General features: G+C 56.2%; 3 protein-coding genes across 4 annotated transcripts in view; 2 read left to right on the top strand and 1 right to left on the bottom strand.

The window, feature by feature from the left end:
• The window catches only part of Piezo1 (piezo type mechanosensitive ion channel component 1), a 73,433-nt gene extending 71,133 nt beyond the window's left edge, over window positions 1-2,300 (top strand). For both annotated transcript variants that reach the window (XM_029480475.1, XM_021171157.2), the window contains 7 exons: window positions 343-531; window positions 606-698; window positions 788-960; window positions 1,026-1,148; window positions 1,289-1,368; window positions 1,451-1,667; window positions 1,746-2,300. In XM_029480475.1, the coding sequence (XP_029336335.1) occupies window positions 343-531; window positions 606-698; window positions 788-960; window positions 1,026-1,148; window positions 1,289-1,368; window positions 1,451-1,667; window positions 1,746-1,995 (1,125 nt within the window). In that variant the 3' untranslated portion in view covers window positions 1,996-2,300. The remainder of the gene's footprint in view (window positions 1-342; window positions 532-605; window positions 699-787; window positions 961-1,025; window positions 1,149-1,288; window positions 1,369-1,450; window positions 1,668-1,745) is intronic.
• On the bottom strand, window positions 2,269-7,245 carry Ctu2 (cytosolic thiouridylase subunit 2). Its single transcript, XM_021171158.2, has 15 exons — window positions 7,107-7,245; window positions 6,821-6,895; window positions 6,436-6,514; window positions 6,183-6,242; window positions 5,160-5,220; window positions 4,715-4,824; window positions 4,319-4,608; window positions 4,101-4,236; window positions 3,792-3,923; window positions 3,294-3,385; window positions 3,017-3,120; window positions 2,798-2,936; window positions 2,626-2,692; window positions 2,494-2,552; window positions 2,269-2,420 (listed from the first exon to the last, which is right to left on the bottom strand). The coding sequence occupies exons 1-15, from the start codon at window positions 7,172-7,174 to the stop codon at window positions 2,360-2,362; spliced, it is 1,533 nt and encodes a 510-aa protein (XP_021026817.1). The 5' UTR covers window positions 7,175-7,245; the 3' UTR covers window positions 2,269-2,359.
• A 36-nt stretch (window positions 7,246-7,281) lies between these two features.
• On the top strand, window positions 7,282-16,573 carry Rnf166 (ring finger protein 166). The gene is made up of 6 exons (XM_021171159.2): window positions 7,282-7,520; window positions 12,311-12,467; window positions 13,954-14,066; window positions 14,326-14,440; window positions 14,610-14,717; window positions 15,474-16,573. Exons 1-6 carry the CDS (start codon window positions 7,366-7,368, stop codon window positions 15,537-15,539), a joined length of 714 nt encoding a protein of 237 aa, XP_021026818.1. The 5' UTR covers window positions 7,282-7,365; the 3' UTR covers window positions 15,540-16,573.
• The last annotated feature ends 856 nt before the right edge of the window (window positions 16,574-17,429 follow it).

Genomic DNA, 17,429 nt, shown 5'->3' with positions numbered 1-17,429 from the left:
GCCTGCCTCTGCCTCCCGAGTGCTGGGATTAAAGGCGTGCGCCACCACGCCCGGCTCGAAACATCAGTTTTTAAAATAGTCTTCCTCTCCTGCTCAAGTCTGGTGTCCCCCAAGTGTCCTTGGCCATGTCTAAGATTGTCACACCAAGCTCTCTGCTCCAATGACCCTGCCTGCAGCTGTGTAGAAAGAAGGCTGCCTTCTCTGAGAGCGTGGTGTTTATTGATTTCCCAGCTGCCCCCACTCATGGTTATTTCTGGAACTCAGGCCTATGCAGTGACACCAGGTTGAGGCTTAGATCCTGTGGCTACAGGGCTGGGAGGGTAACCAGTATCTCCCTTCCAGAAATACCCCCAGCCCAAGGGGCAGAAGAAGAAGAAAATCGTCAAGTATGGTATGGGAGGCCTCATTATCCTCTTCCTCATTGCCATCATCTGGTTCCCTTTGCTCTTCATGTCACTGATCCGCTCTGTGGTCGGGGTCGTCAACCAGCCCATTGATGTCACTGTCACCCTCAAGCTAGGCGGCTACGAGGTGAGTAGCCGGCCAGCAGCCCACCCATCCTCTGAGCCTGAGGGGCTCCATGCTGACCGTGCTTCCGTCCCCAGCCACTGTTCACCATGAGTGCCCAGCAGCCGTCCATTGTGCCGTTCACACCCCAGGCCTACGAGGAGCTGTCCCAGCAGTTTGACCCCTATCCAGTAAGTGACCTGCACTGGACCCACTTGTGTGAGGAGGGCTGACGGGGGAAAGGTGGCCTGCTGCCCCTAACTGAGCATGCCCCACACAGCTAGCCATGCAGTTCATTAGCCAGTACAGTCCTGAGGACATCGTCACTGCACAGATTGAGGGCAGCTCAGGGGCGCTGTGGCGCATCAGCCCGCCCAGCCGAGCCCAGATGAAGCAGGAGCTGTACAACGGCACAGCCGACATTACACTGCGCTTTACCTGGAATTTCCAAAGGTGGGTCCTGTTCTTATGAGGGTCTGGGGGATGCCCCACACTGCCTGACACTGCCTGCTCCCCAGGGACCTGGCCAAGGGTGGCACTGTGGAGTATACTAATGAGAAGCACACCTTGGAGCTGGCCCCCAACAGTACAGCACGAAGGCAGCTGGCCCAACTGCTCGAGGGCAGACCTGACCAGTCAGTGTGAGTGGGGGCCACTGTGGGGCATGTGGGTAGGAGGGCTAAGATGCCCCTGACCTGAGCAGTCAGTGTGAGTGGGGGCCACTGTGGGGCATGTGAGCAGGAGGGCTAAGATGCCCCTGACTTGCTGTCTCCTCCCACAGGGTCATTCCCCATCTCTTCCCCAAGTACATTCGTGCTCCCAATGGGCCTGAAGCCAACCCTGTGAAACAGCTGCAGCCAGGTCAGTGTGGGAGCAGGGCGCAGGGATGCAGGCTAGGCCAGGGGCCGGCATAGCCCGACTCTAACTATCCCACTCAACTCAGATGAGGAAGAGGACTACCTTGGTGTGCGCATCCAGCTGCGGAGGGAGCAAGTGGGCACAGGGGCCTCTGGGGAGCAAGCGGGCACCAAGGCCTCCGACTTCCTCGAGTGGTGGGTCATCGAGCTGCAGGACTGCAAGGCTGACTGCAACTTGCTGCCCATGGTCATCTTCAGTGACAAGGTCAGCCCACCTAGCCTGGGCTTCCTGGCCGGCTACGGGTGAGTACTGCAGAGGGATCTCCGAGTGCCCCAAGGGTTCTGAGTGGTCCCGGCTCACATGCCCACCTCTCCTGACAGGATTGTGGGGCTGTACGTCTCCATCGTGCTGGTGGTTGGCAAGTTTGTGCGGGGCTTCTTCAGCGAGATCTCGCACTCCATCATGTTCGAGGAACTGCCGTGTGTGGACCGCATCCTCAAGCTGTGCCAGGACATCTTCTTGGTGCGCGAGACCCGGGAGCTGGAGTTGGAGGAGGAGCTATACGCCAAGCTCATATTCCTGTACCGGTCTCCAGAGACCATGATCAAGTGGACACGTGAGAGGGAGTAGGAGCCCAGTCCCTGGGCACCGGGAATGAAGGAGCTGCCTCAGGGCAGCATGCCCACCAGGGCTGGCAGAGCTCCTTGGGTTGGAGTGTAGCTGCCCAAGGCACGAGCTGTGACAGGTCCTGGCCTACGTAAGCCCTGACGATGCTGCTGTCAAAGGGACACTGTGTCCCTATCCATTGCGTCCCTGCCAGTTGGGCTGGGGGCCCAGTGTAGCCCAGGGCTAGCCACACTGGGTCTGGGGGCCTGGCTCTCCCTTCCCACAAGTACTGTAGGGTTTTCTAAGTAAAACATTTTTATTTATACAAACGGACTGTCACAGACCAATCCTTTTGTCCTCGCCTTCCTGCTTCATGGCTCCACACGACTCAGCTGTCCTCCTCCTCATCTGTAATCAGATACTCCTGGATTTCCTCAGAGACTGAGCCCCTGTGGGAGAGTGCAGTGAGACCTAGTCCTCGGGGTGTCCCCAGAGCCTCCCCAAAGCATAAGCTAACGTTACCTCTGGCTGCGGAGCTGAGCCTCAGCAAGGACGTAGGGTGGCAATGAGTCCAAGGAGGGCTACAAGAGATGGAGTATGAGAAGCCATGGGACCGTGGGGATAGCTTACAGGGACAGATGGACAGCCACTCACCAGGTCCTTCATGTTCACTCGGCAGCTGTAACATAACTGTTCTGTGATGCAGGCCCGTGCATCCCCCCTGTGGAAGCAGAAGTGGACTTACGTGCCTGGTCTCACTCTCAACTGTTTAAGGACACTGCCCCCTCCAGCCCTGCTCACGGGGCAGGACACAGGCAGGGCTCACCTCTTGCCGACTTCCCTATGGCAGCTCTGGGCCTGACCCTCCCCTGCACCACAGCAGGGCTGGGTAGGCGTCCCAGCCTCAGCAGTCAGCATCTGGGAGAGATGTGAGGAGGACTGAGCCCCAAAGGCCGTGGCACTGTCTGCAACAGAGAGGGGCTGAGGGGACCCTGGGGCAGCCAAAGAACCACCCCACCACACCCCAGGGAGGCCCTGCACGCACCAGCAGTGTCAATGTCCAGGGCACACATGCACAGGAGGCATCTGGGGCCCGAGGGGCCAGCGGCACAGCCCTCCCGGGGAGCTTTGACCAGCTTCTCACTCGTCCTATGGGCAGGTGCGCAGGCAAACAGGGATGGGTGACAAGCAGAAAGCTAAACAGCACCCCGGACACACACACCTGCACAATAGCACCCCAGGGGGCACACACCTGTACACAGCACACCAGGGAGCACACACACACCTGTACACAGCACCCCAAGGAGCACAGGCGCACACACCTGTACACGGTGCTGACTGTAGACGGGAACAGAGTCTGTAGCCTCAGGATAAAGGCCTCCATTAGCCGGTGGATGCTAGCTTTTTCTGGAGCCTAGGTACAATCAGGTGGGGGATTTTAGAAGGGCTCAGGGGGACCTAAGACAAGTACCATGGGCCTCAGGTGGCCAGCACTGAGACCAGCACAGGACTCATACAGTGTCATCTTGCCACCCTTTCACCTCAGAGACAGACAGACCCTCTCCTCCCGAGCCACCTCCTTAGCAGTCTGCTCTTCCAGGACACAGGTTGTGCTTGCAGGAGCTTTGGAAACATGGGCATTGCTATCGGCCTTTTCAGGTCACAGAGAACCAGCAAGGTCCTCAAGGCCAGCCCTAGGGGAGGAAGGGCTGAAGGTGCCAGGTGAGGATTTGAGGCTCTGATGATGCACTGGGGATTTCTGACTCTGTGTGGAGAGGCTGCCCCCAACCAGCCCACGCCGTCCTCCTCTGAAGGCCCACCTTGGTATCGATGGCTGGTGTGAAGACTGAGGGGACTCCAAACAGGTGGTTGTAGAAGGCCACTTCCTTCAGCGTGTGGTCCCGCATGGGCCTCACCAACACCACATCCCCGTGTCGCTCATCTGAGAAGCCCTGGGGAACAGACACCGTATGGCGCAAATCCCAGCAGTATGGGCTCCTACTGCCACCACCATCTATGCTTGGGTCCCAGGCCTCTCCATTTGGAAGACCCCAGGATAACCCAAAGGTGCCTTCAAATGGAGGAGGCCAAAGAGTCAAAGGATAGCTTGGCCTCTAGACCCTGCATACCGTGTCCCAGGCGAGGAAGGCGCCTCTCCCCAGGGCCAGGTTGGTCATAAGCTTGATGGCCAGACGGGTGCAGGTCTCCCCTGTCATTACCTTGCAGTAGCCATGGGCTCGGGCTACGTGCACAATCAGATGGGTCCTGGGATGGGGAGAATCACGGGAGCTGGAGCCGGAGCCCCTCCCACGAGCCAGGCAGGGCTGGCCTGAGGCAGTGTGCTCACCTCAGGGTCTGCAGAAGCTCCTCTTTGGCTGTAAGTGTCTTTATGGAGCTGAACAACCTAGACAAGGCCTCTGTCTGAGCAGCTGTTGGGTACCCGGCCGTGCCTGGGAGTTCCTGGCCATGGGATGGATGCAGTCGAGCCTCTCCCTGAGCTGGGCTGGCACCAGCCTCAGCTCCCAGCACATGCTGCTGCTGCTGCAGGAAGCGGTCTACGGCGGCCTTGTAGGTCTCCTCTGTCCCTGCTGGCTCCTGGGAAGTGCAGCATAGCACTGATGGGGGCAAGCTGAACACCTTGAAAGATGAAAGAAGGGACGCTGAGTCCAAGGTCCATGGAGCCTGATGGGTACTTTCGCTCCAAGGCCACCACAGGACCCTTTACAGGGGCAGACCCACCTACCTCTTCTAAGGCAACCACATGCCATGGGAATCCAGTGTTCTCCAGGATCCGCTTCACCTCAGCCACCGTCTTCTGTCTGTCTTCCGAGCTCTGGCCACAGGCTGCGCCCTCTGTGAAACCCAGGGGGACGCATGTAGGTTTCACAGAGGAAGAGCCTGATGGGACAGGCTGAGGGGGAACAACAGTGTCACATACAAAAGTCCCACCGGGTCTGCTCTGTAAGAGCTGGACTGGCCTTTTCTTTGGGGTGCTTTCAGACAGGCTCCCCTCACAGCTAAAGAAACTGGCTAGTCTTTCTGTCCCAAAGACCAGCTCTAAGCTCACCTTCTTCAACCATGGACCCTTCGATACAATTGGAAGGCACCTCTGTCCCCAGTCTGTCCCCTGGAAAGCCTGTGGGGCTCACGCATGGCTGGGGACTAGGAAGAGGAGTGACCACACATACCATCGACATAGATGACTCCTGGCACAAAGCGCAGCCGTTTCGCAGAATCCTGACTCAGGCCCTAGAAGGGAAGTATCAGGACTCGGCTCTGGCCAAAAGCACTTCTCTGGAAGTATGCTCCAGGCAGTGGACCAAACTGCCTAGGCCTTCCTCCTCACAGGGGTGTGTGTGGGGGAGGGGGGGAAGTCTTCCCTCCTGCATGAGGGCATGTCCTATCTGTATCAGAAACTTCAGAACTCCCCCTACCCCCCAGCCTGTCTCTGACACCTAAGCAACCTGAGACAGCGGCTGAGCCATGGGGAACGCTTTTACCATCTGCTGGGTTCCCCGGAATCCCCAGAAAGTGCTTTGGAACGTAAGAACTGAGGTGACAATACGTAGAGAGCAGGGGCGGAGTCTCCCAAGAGAAGCGGTATCAGACACTGACAAATGGCTTCACAGTGAGCTCTCACCTTCACATGTGTAGGTCTGAGGGACCAGCAGGTGAGACAAAAGCCACTCAAGTACGATATAGGTCATTCACACTGGAGCAGCACCGCCACTGAGACCTCCCCTACCAAGACAGCCTCTCCACTGGCCCCTCTAGCTGGTACCCCACAGCGAGCAAGCATGCAGTTCCCAGTTCTGCATGGGTTCCCTCAAGGAAACCCTGTATACCTCTGCAGGTTCAGACACTCTTAGCTTGAGTCCCGTTCCATCTGCCTCACTCCCTTCTACCTAGACCTGCTTCTCCCATTGTTTTTGGAAAATGTTTCTCTCTGTTCTTTGTCTTGATTGGCCAATCTTTGAAACTGTGTCCTAACAAATAAAGCTCAATAGGGATGTAGCCTGGGACCCTGCGTCGGGCATCTGTCTGGACTGCACACCTGCTGAATATACACGGGACATCCTAAAGGTGTCCCACTTGGGGTGGGGTGGGGTGCTGTCTAGTATCAACCAAAAACTTCCATAGTATAGGCTGAGGAAGGAGACCCCTGCTAATTCAATCCAGGAGCCTACGCCCAGAAGATGGTATAGATGTACCTCAAGAACTTGCCAGACCATGGAGCTGGATGAAGGGCCCCCAGACCAGGACAGGAGCACCTGGGAGTGGGAAGGAGAGCGTCAGCAAAGGAGGCATGCATCTTCGATATGAGCATGTCTCCTCCACTTCTTGGATAGCCCCAGACACCAAGTCTACCCTCAAAGTCCAGAGACAGTAGGCCAGCTGAAGAAATGAGCATAAACGGAAGACAGCAGGGCTGACAGCCGAGCGCCCAGGCGCCACACGTCATACCTTCTCCCCAGGAAAGATGACCCGGTTCTTCCCAAGCATGGCTCTGAATTTGTGGACGTAGAATGCCTTGAAACAATCCCTGTAACACAGAAGCAAAGGGAGGCTGGCTGCACCTGCGCAGGAGATTGTGGGATTTTGTTTGACAGGGTCATCTCTGCAGCCCAAGCTGGCCTTAGATCGGAGGTAATTCTCCTGTCATGGAATCTTAAGTGTTGAATTGACGGGTGTGCCTAGTTTAGATGACAAGGGTCGTCACCAATAGTTCCCACCACTATTTACGGTTAGGGCCAAGCACGTACAAAGTAACCGCGCCTTTACAAGAAAACAGCAAGCCTGGAAAAGGGGCGTGCGGGGGTTGGGGTGGGGTCGGCTGCCCAGATCTCACCTGCAAAAGGCATCTCCCGCTCGTATCACCACCACCGGCAGGCCTTCTGCGCACTTCACACATTTCTGCTCCCGGCTTTGAGAGAACAAGAACATAGGTGACAGAATTCTCGCACCATGGAGGGCTTGGGGGAGTCAGAGTCGCGCTTCCCAGCCCGAGCTGGCGGAGGAAGCGCCAGGGCCTAGGTTTAGTTCTAGCCGCCGACTCACAGCAGCCCTGGAATTCCGGTTGGTGGCTGCGGGGACCTAAGGGGACTGTCCTCGGCCTGGTGGTAGGAGGTTCTTACCTTGGCCGCGGCACGGGCGGAGGCTCCCGCCGCGCCGGCCCCGCGTAATCCTCACCGGCCTGACACATGGAGGGGCTGGGTCCCGACTGCAGGAGTGGCGTGAGGAGCCGGCGCGCCGAGATGCCGTCACCGCCGAGCGGGCGCTGTCGTGACGCAACGGGGGGGGGGCTGGGCGGTGACGCCAGCGCGGCGCCGTCGCGGCAGTGACGCCGGGTCTGCCGGCCTGGATAGGGGGCGGCGGCGGCGGCCTGCCCCGGGGATGGCGATGTTCCGCAGCCTGGTGGCCTCGGCGCAGCAGCGGCAGCCGCCGGCTGGGCCCGCGGGCGGCGATAGCGGCCTGGAGGCGCAGTTCAGCTGTCCCATCTGCCTGGAGGTGTACCATCGGCCAGTGGCCATCGGCAGCTGCGGCCACACGTGAGAGCGCGCGCCGGGAGCCCGCGGGAGGGGGGTCCGGGCCGGGGTCGTGGCTGGCGGCCGAGAGGGGACGTGGGGGAAGCAGTCCCTGTCCCTGCCCGCCGGCCCCGCGCGCGCCCTGCACCCGCCCCGGCCCCGCGCGTTGCCAACGGCCGCCGGCTGCTTCGAGGGCGGTGGACGCGGCCGCTGCGCCGAGCGCGGGGGTCCGGGCTTGCAGAGATCAGGCGAGCGGGCCGTTGTAAATAAACGACTTGTGGCTTCTGCAACCCACTCTGTTCCACCCCATGTCTACTCGTGTTGACTGTCAAGGAAATGAGTTTCCCTAAAGTTAGGAGAGGGACGTGTTTGGAGCCTGATGTTTTGTTTTGAAGGACTTGGCCTATTCTGAACAGAAAGCTTCCAGGTAGCGGGGCCTAAAGGGACCCAGACACCAAGCACTTCGTTAGGTGCCCAGCTGAGCCAAGACACCCCCCCACCCCCAATCTAGCGGCTCCTCCTCCCGGTGTTTCAGGAGCAGAAACTTGAGGATGTGACTCTTCGCGGGAGGGAGCGGTGCTCAGGGCCTTCACAACCCCAACCTGGTTGGGAGGGAGCCAAGATAGAACGTCTGCTCCATGACCTCCCCACAGTACAGCTCTTGAGATTAGCAGATAGGAACGGGCAGGAGGACTTGTCAGCAGACAGCCACGCTGCTGAGGTGCTGGGGTACCCCTCTGATTGGGGCAGGACAAGGTGCACCCAGATTGGTGGGAGGCATTTTGCAAACAGAGGCAGCTGATTTTGGAGGCTCTAGTGCAGAGGGAACTGGAACCGCTTGGGTAGGCGTGTGCCTGCGAGTCATACAGGGAGGTGACAGAGACCTTGTCTCCATCCAGAGCTGCCTTCACTTTCCCTGCCCCCTGTGTCAGGCTGAACCGAAGACTGGATTCCTCTGGAGAGTTCTGCTAGGTTGTCTTGTAAGAACACAGCTAGCTCCTGCTCAGCCTAATGCTCCTGTGACATTCTAGCAGGAAGCCTTGGAGCAGGACCCATTTTTTTGTATGCACGCACAAGTGGGCGTTTTACAGTGTTCTGTGAGGTGGGGTTTTTTTTGTTTGTTTTTTTTTACAATCCCTTCACTCTGTGCACACAGGCCACAGCGTTCTTCAGTTTGCTAGTATTCACCAATCAGTATGTGTTGTCCTCCTAGAAAGGTAGAACACGGGATTGAAAAGCACCTTTAAACCTGTAAACCTGTTCCCATTGCTCCCTCTGCAGGCTTTTATCTGGACAGCGTCACCTTGGGAAGGTGGCCTTGCTTTCTTTGCCGGCTCTGTTTCCCCAGCTGTTCAGTCCTACCTTTAATTCGAAGTGTCTGTTGGGTGTAGCCCATGTTTAAAATAAGTGTGAGGGTTGAGCTTTCACATCACCTTTTAAAATGTCACGGACCCCTCCTGTCTTCACCTCCTGACCTGAAGCTGTTTCCTTCTTGAGGTTTTCTTGTGAGTAGAACCCTCCCTACAGAGTTGCTGTACTGCTACCCGGACCAGAGAGGGAGAGGAAGTGGGGAGGCTTTGTGGCTGCAGATACAGGCAGGAGGCCTGCCAGTGGCGCCACTGTGGAGGTGCGCTCCAGGAACTATCCCAAGGCCACTGTAGAGGTGTGCTCCAGGCTGCATCCCAAGGCCACTGTAGAGGTGTGCTCCAGGCTGCATCCCAAGGCCACTGTAGAGGTGTGCTCCAGGCTGTATCCCAATGCCACAGAGGAGCAGTCTTGAGACTTCACAAGGCCACTTTGCCTGAGGGAACTGGCTGCCTTGAGGGTGTAAGAACACAGGAAGGGGCAATGCAGTGGGTGTTCTCTCCCACATTCATGCCCTCAGTTGTGTCACATGGTGGAGAAGCTGCCCTGCACCAGCCTCTGTAGATGCAGGCAGGAACTCTCTGTGGGAGAAGTGTGGTCTGGAAACTAGGCCAAGAGCCCCACGTTTCGTTCTACTTCCTCTCGGGGAGAGTCACCGTGTAGACAAGCAGTGTCCTTGAGACCTCCTCGCCTTCTTAGAGAATGAGCACCTTTCTCTCTGTCCACACCAGCATCTTTGAAGGCTTGCTCTTCTGGGACAATTTTCCTCTTTCTCAGTGTGGCCTTTCTCTCCCTGTGGGCTTCTCTGAGGTAGAATACAGGGCTGCGTGGTTTGTTCATTCAGATCAGGCGTGGTGGCTCCTACCTGTAAGTTGGTAGCACTCCTAGTATTTGGAAGACTGAGGTAGGACAGGAATGAGTTCAAGGCCTGGCACAGGCCACAAAGCAAAGTCTTTTGTTAAAGGTTTTAGGGTTTTTACTTTTTGTTTATGGGTGTTTTACTTGCATGTGTGTCTGTATCATGCATGCATGCACCTCCCATGGAGGCCAGAAATGGCACTGGACCGCCTTGGGACTGTAGCTGCAGACAGTCGATAGCCACCATGTCTGCAGGAGCAGCCAGGGCTCTTAACCAGTGAGTCACTGAGCCATCTCTCCAGCCTCGTGTCTCAAAAAGCTCAACAACTGTAGAAGCCATTGGTTTCCCCCATGCCCAGTCACACAACCCTTAGCGTCATTTAGAACATTCCCCACCCCACAAAGAAGCCACTCCTTGCACAGTCCTGGCATCTGCTCACCAGCTCGCTCGCTCGCTCGCTCTCTCGGGATTGGGCCGTGCTGCACATTTCCTATAAACGGAACTGGGATTCCAAGTCTGGGTGTGTGGTAGCTGGTGCCATCTCTGCCTGCTCTGCCAGGGTGAGGTAGGTGAGAGCAAGCCACTCTGACTGCAAAAAAGTGCTTCCGAGAGTCCTTCACACCCACTGAGTGTCGGCTCTCAGGCTGATCTTGTTTCTCTCGGCTCTGTTAATCACGGCTTGCCAGGTGGTAGCTCCATCAAAAAGAAGGGTGCAGGGACCTTTGACACTACCTAGGGGTCCACCATCCTCATTGCTGCAAAGAGGACATTTTCTTGAGATCTCAAAGTGCTAGAAGGGACATTGGCCGTGTCACCTGCAAATTCAGGAATAATCTGACATCTCTTCTGACCAGTGTGGCTCCTCATCCTGACCCCACAGCCTCTGAGAGAAGTACCTCACACTGCCTTCTCGGAGCCTCCTCCTTCAGTCCTGGAGGCTGAGTCACTCCCCCGCCTCCTGCCCAGTGCTATTAATGAGCACTTGCCATTCTGTGCAGAGGTCACCTCTTAAAACCTCGAGCTTCCACATTAAACCTAGCATCTTCACTCAATGGGCTCATATCAATAAACTCAGCCTGATCTAGTTTTATGTTTCTTCCACCATTATCCTACACACAGAAAGTCCATTCCCACCCATATTCCCCAGGCTTCTGCTTAGTGAGTTAGCAAACTCACTAAGCTCCTTAGTAGTGTGGCTCACCTCCTCAGGGACTACACTTTTTACCTCCTGTCTAGGAGCCTGCTAGTATTAAGTCTGGTTATGGGTCTAGAGGTACCTACCTGTTGGTGGGTGCTAAGAGACATCAGTGCTGTCTTGCCTGGCGTTTCCTTTAGTCAGAGTCACTGCGGTTTAGCAGACAGTGAACAATTAATTTCCTCAGTCAAAGGTAGAAGAGGCAGTTCAGGGAGCCGGAGGTAGGAGTCCATCTGATGAGGGTGGAGACTTCCTCAGGAAATAGACCTTCAAGGATCCGAGGCTTCAGCATTCTCAACTTCACTGTGGTCCTCCCACACGTGTTCATCCCAGGCACCAGGATTCCACTCTTTCCCAGTTGATGTCCACACCCTCTGAGGTTGGGGCTTGAGTTTTTGCTGTCATTTAGCCAACCTTATAATGAGGTTTGATTCTCTTCAGCGTGTGCTCTGTGGCTGCTGGACAGAAGGTTCTCTTCCAGGGCACCTGCACCTAGAAACCTTCCCGCTGTGTCTTCCCTTCTGGAGCTGGTCAGTTTTATCATTCTCCATCATTGTCCTTCACTGAATTCCCTGTGCGGGAAGGCGGTTAACTGGAACCACACAGCTCATTCTAACCCCGTTTTAATTTATCTGGGGATGCCAGGAGCAGCCAACCAGCAGCAGCATTCTCCTTAGTTTTTCTACAAATTGTCAATTATACACACACACACACACACACACACACACACACACAGAGTCACCAAATCCATCGCCTCTCAGTTGGTGAACCAGCACAATCAAATCCACTCATTTTCTTCAGTTCATAAACTAGTTCACACCACGGGCTTTCAGTACTCAGTGAGCTTCCAGGGGAGGCTCTAATAGCTGTAGGTGTCAGCAAATTGGACAAATCAGGGTTTGGCCAGGCAAAGACAGAACTCATGCTGCTGGTGTCTGGGAGCATGCCAGCGAGAGAGTGCACAGTCCCTCCTATCACTGAGCTTTGACTCACAGGACACAAGACTCCTGTGGCCTAGAACCCTGTCCTGGCCAGCTTTGACCACCTGGTGAATCAGGGCTCCAGGCCTGGCATTTTCTTCTTCACAGTTGTTAGTAATTTTACTCCCTGACCCCTAAGGTTCTGTCAGTCACCACACAATCAGGAGACTTTGAGGAAAGAGCCGCACCCTGCTGCAGAGATGTTCCTTCTGAGGGTACAGGCCGCAGGGGATATGCCAAGTAAGAGGGCTGTCCTGTTTGGAAGGACCACTCACCTCTTGGCTGTGTCCCGCTGGGGGTGGGCTGGGGCTGGGATAGGAACACAAGACTGTCTGCAGAACTAGCAGTAGCAGCCAGGCGCCGCTCTGTTTATGCCTGCAAGGAGGGAGTAGCCTCAGGTCCGTGTCACCTGCAGGTTCTGCGGGGAGTGCCTCCAGCCATGTCTGCAGGTGCCATCCCCTCTGTGCCCTCTCTGCCGTCTGCCCTTCGACCCCAAGAAAGTGGACAAGGCCACCCATGTAGAGAAGCAGCTCTCATCCTACAAGGCACCCTGTCGGGGTTGCAACAAGAAGGTACCTGCCCTGCCCTGCTCGGGGTTCCTCAGGCTGGGGGTGGGGTGGGGGGGGCTGGGGGGAGCAGCTTCCTCGAACGAGCAGTTCCACTCTCCCATAGAGGAACTGGGTGCATGGGCTTACACCCCTTTCTGTTGAACCACATCTGTTCCAGTGTGAAGCCACCTGCTAGACCCTTTCAGAGCTCCAAGGGAGCAATGTTGTCAAAAGCTGCCTGACTTAGGCTCGACTCAGCCTGTGCACTGTGGCCCATGCAGACCCTGTACTCAGGCTGCGACAAATCTGGTGGAAGCCAAGAAGGTTCTGGGAGCTGAGGTGGGAGGTCCAGCCAGACAAACACAGGGCCTTTGAGTATTAGCTCCTTGCACCTGGTGTCCTGTCTGTCCTGAGCAGAGGGGCCTGGGCACCACTCACTGTATTGTCTCACAAGGTCCCCCCACCTGAGATGGGCTCCCAGACCCCGCCTTGCTCCCACACTCCTCCTCTATTCCTAGGAAAATAAGCAGCAGGGAGCACGTTGCAATCATGTCTCAGACATCCCTCTGTCTAGTTAATAAACTGCAACTGTGTTAACCTGTCACAGTGTCCTGAAGGTCGCCAGGCAGATGACCTGGAGTGACCTTGGGCTGAGTCAGCTGCTGTACTGCTTGGTGCTTGGGTTCCCTGGTTAGACTTTCCCAGGGAGACTTGAGGACAGAATCCTGTCAGTGTCACATGTGAAGTGACTGCACACCTCACCTGAGCACCTCAGGTTTATAATCTGTCTTCTGGGGCAGATTTCCCCTGCATGGATACCCAGCTGTGACAGGTGACTTCAGGAGGACCTTCTTGGACCCCTGCTGCTCTTAGGCACAAACTCTGGCTGCTGAGGACATGTGCGGTACCCACCTGACAAGCGCGGTGTACTGATGTGGCCTCGACATTCCTCAGTCTTGTGGAGTGTCCACCCCAGCTTTGATGTCCCCCCTCAGGGAAAGGCTCACCATGGCTTCTTTTCTCTCTTCAGGGTTGCTCACTGAGCCCAGGCTGGGGTGAGCCTCTGTGGCAGGGGATACATCCCTTCCCTTCAGGGAGGCTGCTGTCCTTGGCCAGCTTCCTCTGGCACAGTTGTGGTGACTTGATAGGACCAGCTGGGTGGAGAGGCCTTTTTCCTAATAAGTACTAATTCTGCCTGCTTGCTGGAGAAGCTTCCATTTGCAGGCCTTTCTAGGGTCCCAGGCATGGGGGCCTCCTAGTCCTGTCTCGAGGGAGGAGCTACCCTGAGGGCCATGACCACTGCTGTGTCTGTGTGGCTCTGTGATACCTGTGTACCTCCATGTGTTCTCATCCTCATCACGGTCCCTTCCAGAAGCCCCAGCTCTAGGTTGCTGCTCAGGCTCTGCATGTTCTAAGAGCAGAAGGGACGGGCCCGATGCCCTTGGTGGCCATTGTCCGTCTCTGCTGCCTGAGTCCTAACCTGCCCAGCTCCGCTTCTCTCATCTCACAGGTGACACTGGCCAAGATGAGAGCGCACATTTCCTCCTGCCTGAAGGTCCAGGAGCAGATGGCTAACTGCCCCAAGTTCGTCCCTGTGGTGCCCACATCCCAGCCCATCCCCAGGTAGGCAAGCCTTTAGGATGGGGACCCAAGATGGGCAGAACAAGGGTTCTTCCTAGGCCAAGGATCATACAGTCACCTCCCCTCTGTCACGACCACAGCCCATTAGTCCAGTGTGTGCGGTAAAGGAAAGGACCAGGAGTTTCCGTACAAGACATATAGTGCTCCCGTGGGCTGCAGGGGATGGGTCAGCACCAGCCTGTCTACAGAGGGCAGGCTGGTTTCTTAGCCCTAGGCACGCTCAGTGTCCTCCCACCCCTAGCAATATCCCCAACCGGTCTACCTTCGCCTGCCCCTACTGCGGAGCCCGCAATCTGGATCAGCAGGAGCTGGTGAAGCACTGCGTGGAAAGTCACCGTAGTGATCCCAACCGTGTGGTGAGCAGCGGGGGCATAGGGCTTCTGCCTGAGGGAGATGCGGGGACAGGCCTGGCCTGGGGAATGGGACACCTTAAGTGAGGGTGCTCTGCATGCCATACCGTGAGTGGGTGGGTGGGCGAGCAGGCAGGAGAGGGCCCCTCCCTGCTATCCCCAACTTCTTTTCTAGGTGTGCCCCATCTGCTCAGCAATGCCCTGGGGGGACCCCAGCTACAAAAGCGCCAACTTCCTGCAGCATCTGCTGCACCGGCACAAGTTCTCCTACGACACCTTCGTGGTAGGCGTTTCCTGCTGAGCCGTTGGGGGTGCCGAGCGAGTCAGGCCACTGGATGTAGGGCACCAGGCACCCAAACCTGTCAAGAGCTTGGGCATGCACGAGGCTAGCTGCTGAGTCCCTTGGTGCCCACTCGGGCCCCTGAGGCATTACCTTGGCTCTGTAGCAGCTGCTGAGATGAGTCCCTGGTAAGGTGTTTCCTTCAAGGAGACTCTGAAGGGAAGCAGGAAGGGTTTTCTCAGGAGCCCCTGCCCACTCCTAACTAGGTCAGAAGCTCCCACCCCCATCACATCATCTGCAGCCTCTAGCCACGTAGGGTTGGCTGGCTTTTTCCTGGTCCCCAAGGCTGGAGATCTCGTGGCCTTGACAACTTCCATCTAAGAAAACCCAGTTCTTGTCCAAGAACAGTGGGTTAAAGGCTCCTACTGCCTGCCAAGCTTGACAACTTGAGTTCAGTCCCTGGTACCCATGTGACAAATGAGAAAGTCCTCTGTCTTGCCCACACAATGGCACACACATGTCTGTACATATACACACCAAAAACTAAGCTGTAGAAGAAAGATTCTTACCATCTGAAACCCACGCCTCACGGTCACAAACCTGCACAGCACTGGTATGCACACATGATCCAAGGCTACCTTTGGGAACACATGTAAGAACTGGGGCAGGCATTCTGTGAAGGAGGCTTGGGACACTCGGTGACAGTGGGTGTTTGGGAGCCTTCTTGCTCCTCCCTCATGCATCTCTGCTTGTCCCCAGGACTACAGCATCGACGAAGAAGCCGCCTTCCAGGCTGCCCTGGCTCTGTCCCTCTCTGAGAACTGAGGCACAGCCTGGCCACCCGCCTCTTATGGGGCAGAAGACACATTCCCGCTTCAAGGGATAGGGCTGTTGCCCTTCTGCCCTGGCACCTGCACAGGAGTGCGCCTCACCAGGCCAAGTGGAATGTTACACAAGGAGAGTTGGTCTCAGAATCCCCAGGCTAGGATCCTGGCTAGCTGGCCCCTTGTCATCAAGCAGGGCCACCAGGTCCTGGCCAGCAGCACTGGGCCCTCGGTGCTTCAAGGGGCAGGTGCTGGCTGTTGGGTTAGAGCAGGTGGCTGCCTTTCCCAGACTGGATGTCTTCGTGTGGAGAAGGATGAGGTGCCCTAAGCTGTGCCCAGCAGGACCAGGGGAAGAGGTGCCCAGCCAAGGCTGCCAGCCCACCCGGTCGGTCCCTAGCTTCGCTTCCACCGTGAGCATTTGGTACTGGCTTTTGTGATATTTAGGAACCCTGCGTTTTTCTATCTTATCCTGTGTGATAATCTTTTCATGTTTTCTAGAGCAAAAACAAAGCAGTTACTCTTCTATCGCAATACCCAGGTTTGACTAGGAAGAGCAGTATTTTTATGGAGCATTTACAAAGTTATATTTTTTAAAAAAAAATCAAAAATAAACGTGTGGGATGAGTGTAGAGGGAGGAGCGTGGGCGTGGCCAGGGCTTTGTCTGTGTGACGGGTGGCGTCCCCAAGCCATGTGATCTCTGAGGAGGTGGCTCCTGTCTGGTGGTTTGTGATGACCCAGAAGAAATCCTAGCACCAGGTGGGCCACTGTGCCCAGCATCTGGGCCATCTGCTCCCAGCAGATGTAGGACAGCCCAGACAGAATGGAGTCCTTCTGCCCTGCCTTGTCACCTTCCAGAGCCAACCGTATCCCTCCTCAGGCAGGGACTTCCCTTACCAGTGGTAGAGCCCTCAAGGGCCAGAGAGACCTGCTTGGTGGCAGGTCAGGCAAGAAAACATTTGTCAGCATCTTGTTCTGTTCATGGCATAAATTGCTGTCTTTTCAAAAGAGTTTTAAATAAAGTGTTTCCAAGCACCCATGGGAGCCTTGGTCCTGGGTTTTACTGCACCAGTGTCTGTAGGTCAGGGCTGCCAGGGTCTACAGCTCCACCTTGTCTCGGGTGCTTTCTCCCTGGTGACTCTACTGCCACGTGCTCTTGGTGGCCTCTGGGTAGCCTGCCGTGCTGGGGACATTGGTACTAGCTGCTTCTCCCCGTCTCTGGCTCCATTTTCTCACTCTTCAGGCTGGATCCTGGATATTATGAGGTAGACCAGCTGCCATGACTCCCCCAGGGCCCACCTCCTGGACACAGGGCCGTCGTCTAGCTCACTTAGGGTTCTAATAATCGAAGAGAGCTGGGCATGGCGGTTAAGCAGGGGATACCCCGCACTCAGGAGGCTGAGGCTGTATTGCTCCAAGTTCAAGGCCAGCCTGTGCTACATGGCCTCCTCCAGGAGGTCAGCAAGGAATGCACATAAGACCCCAGAACACACAATGCCGGGGCCTGGCAAACACAGAAGTGGATGCTCACAGTCAGCTAGTGGATGGATCACAGGGCCCCCAATGGAGGAGCTGGAGAAAGCACCCAAGGAGCTAAAGGGATCTGCAACCCTATAGGTGGAACAACATTATGAACTAACCAGTACCCCCAGAGCTCTTGACTCTAGCTGCATATGTATCAAAAGATGGCCTAGTCGGCCATCACTGGAAAGAGAGGCCCACTGGACTTGCCAACTTTATATGTCCCAGTACAGGGGAACGCCAGGGCCAAGGGGTGGGGGTGGGTGGGTGGGGGACTGGGAGTGGGGAGTGTATTGGGGACTTTTTGGATAGCATTGGAAATGTAATTGAGGAAATTACCTAATAAAAATAAATAAATAAATAAAAAAAAAC

Source organism: Mus caroli, chromosome 8 (genome assembly GCF_900094665.2).
Source record: "Mus caroli chromosome 8, CAROLI_EIJ_v1.1, whole genome shotgun sequence".
Lineage (NCBI taxonomy): Eukaryota > Metazoa > Chordata > Mammalia > Rodentia > Muridae > Mus > Mus caroli.
Note: the sequence above shows the minus strand (reverse complement) of the source record. Positions and strands in the feature narration are given on the sequence as shown.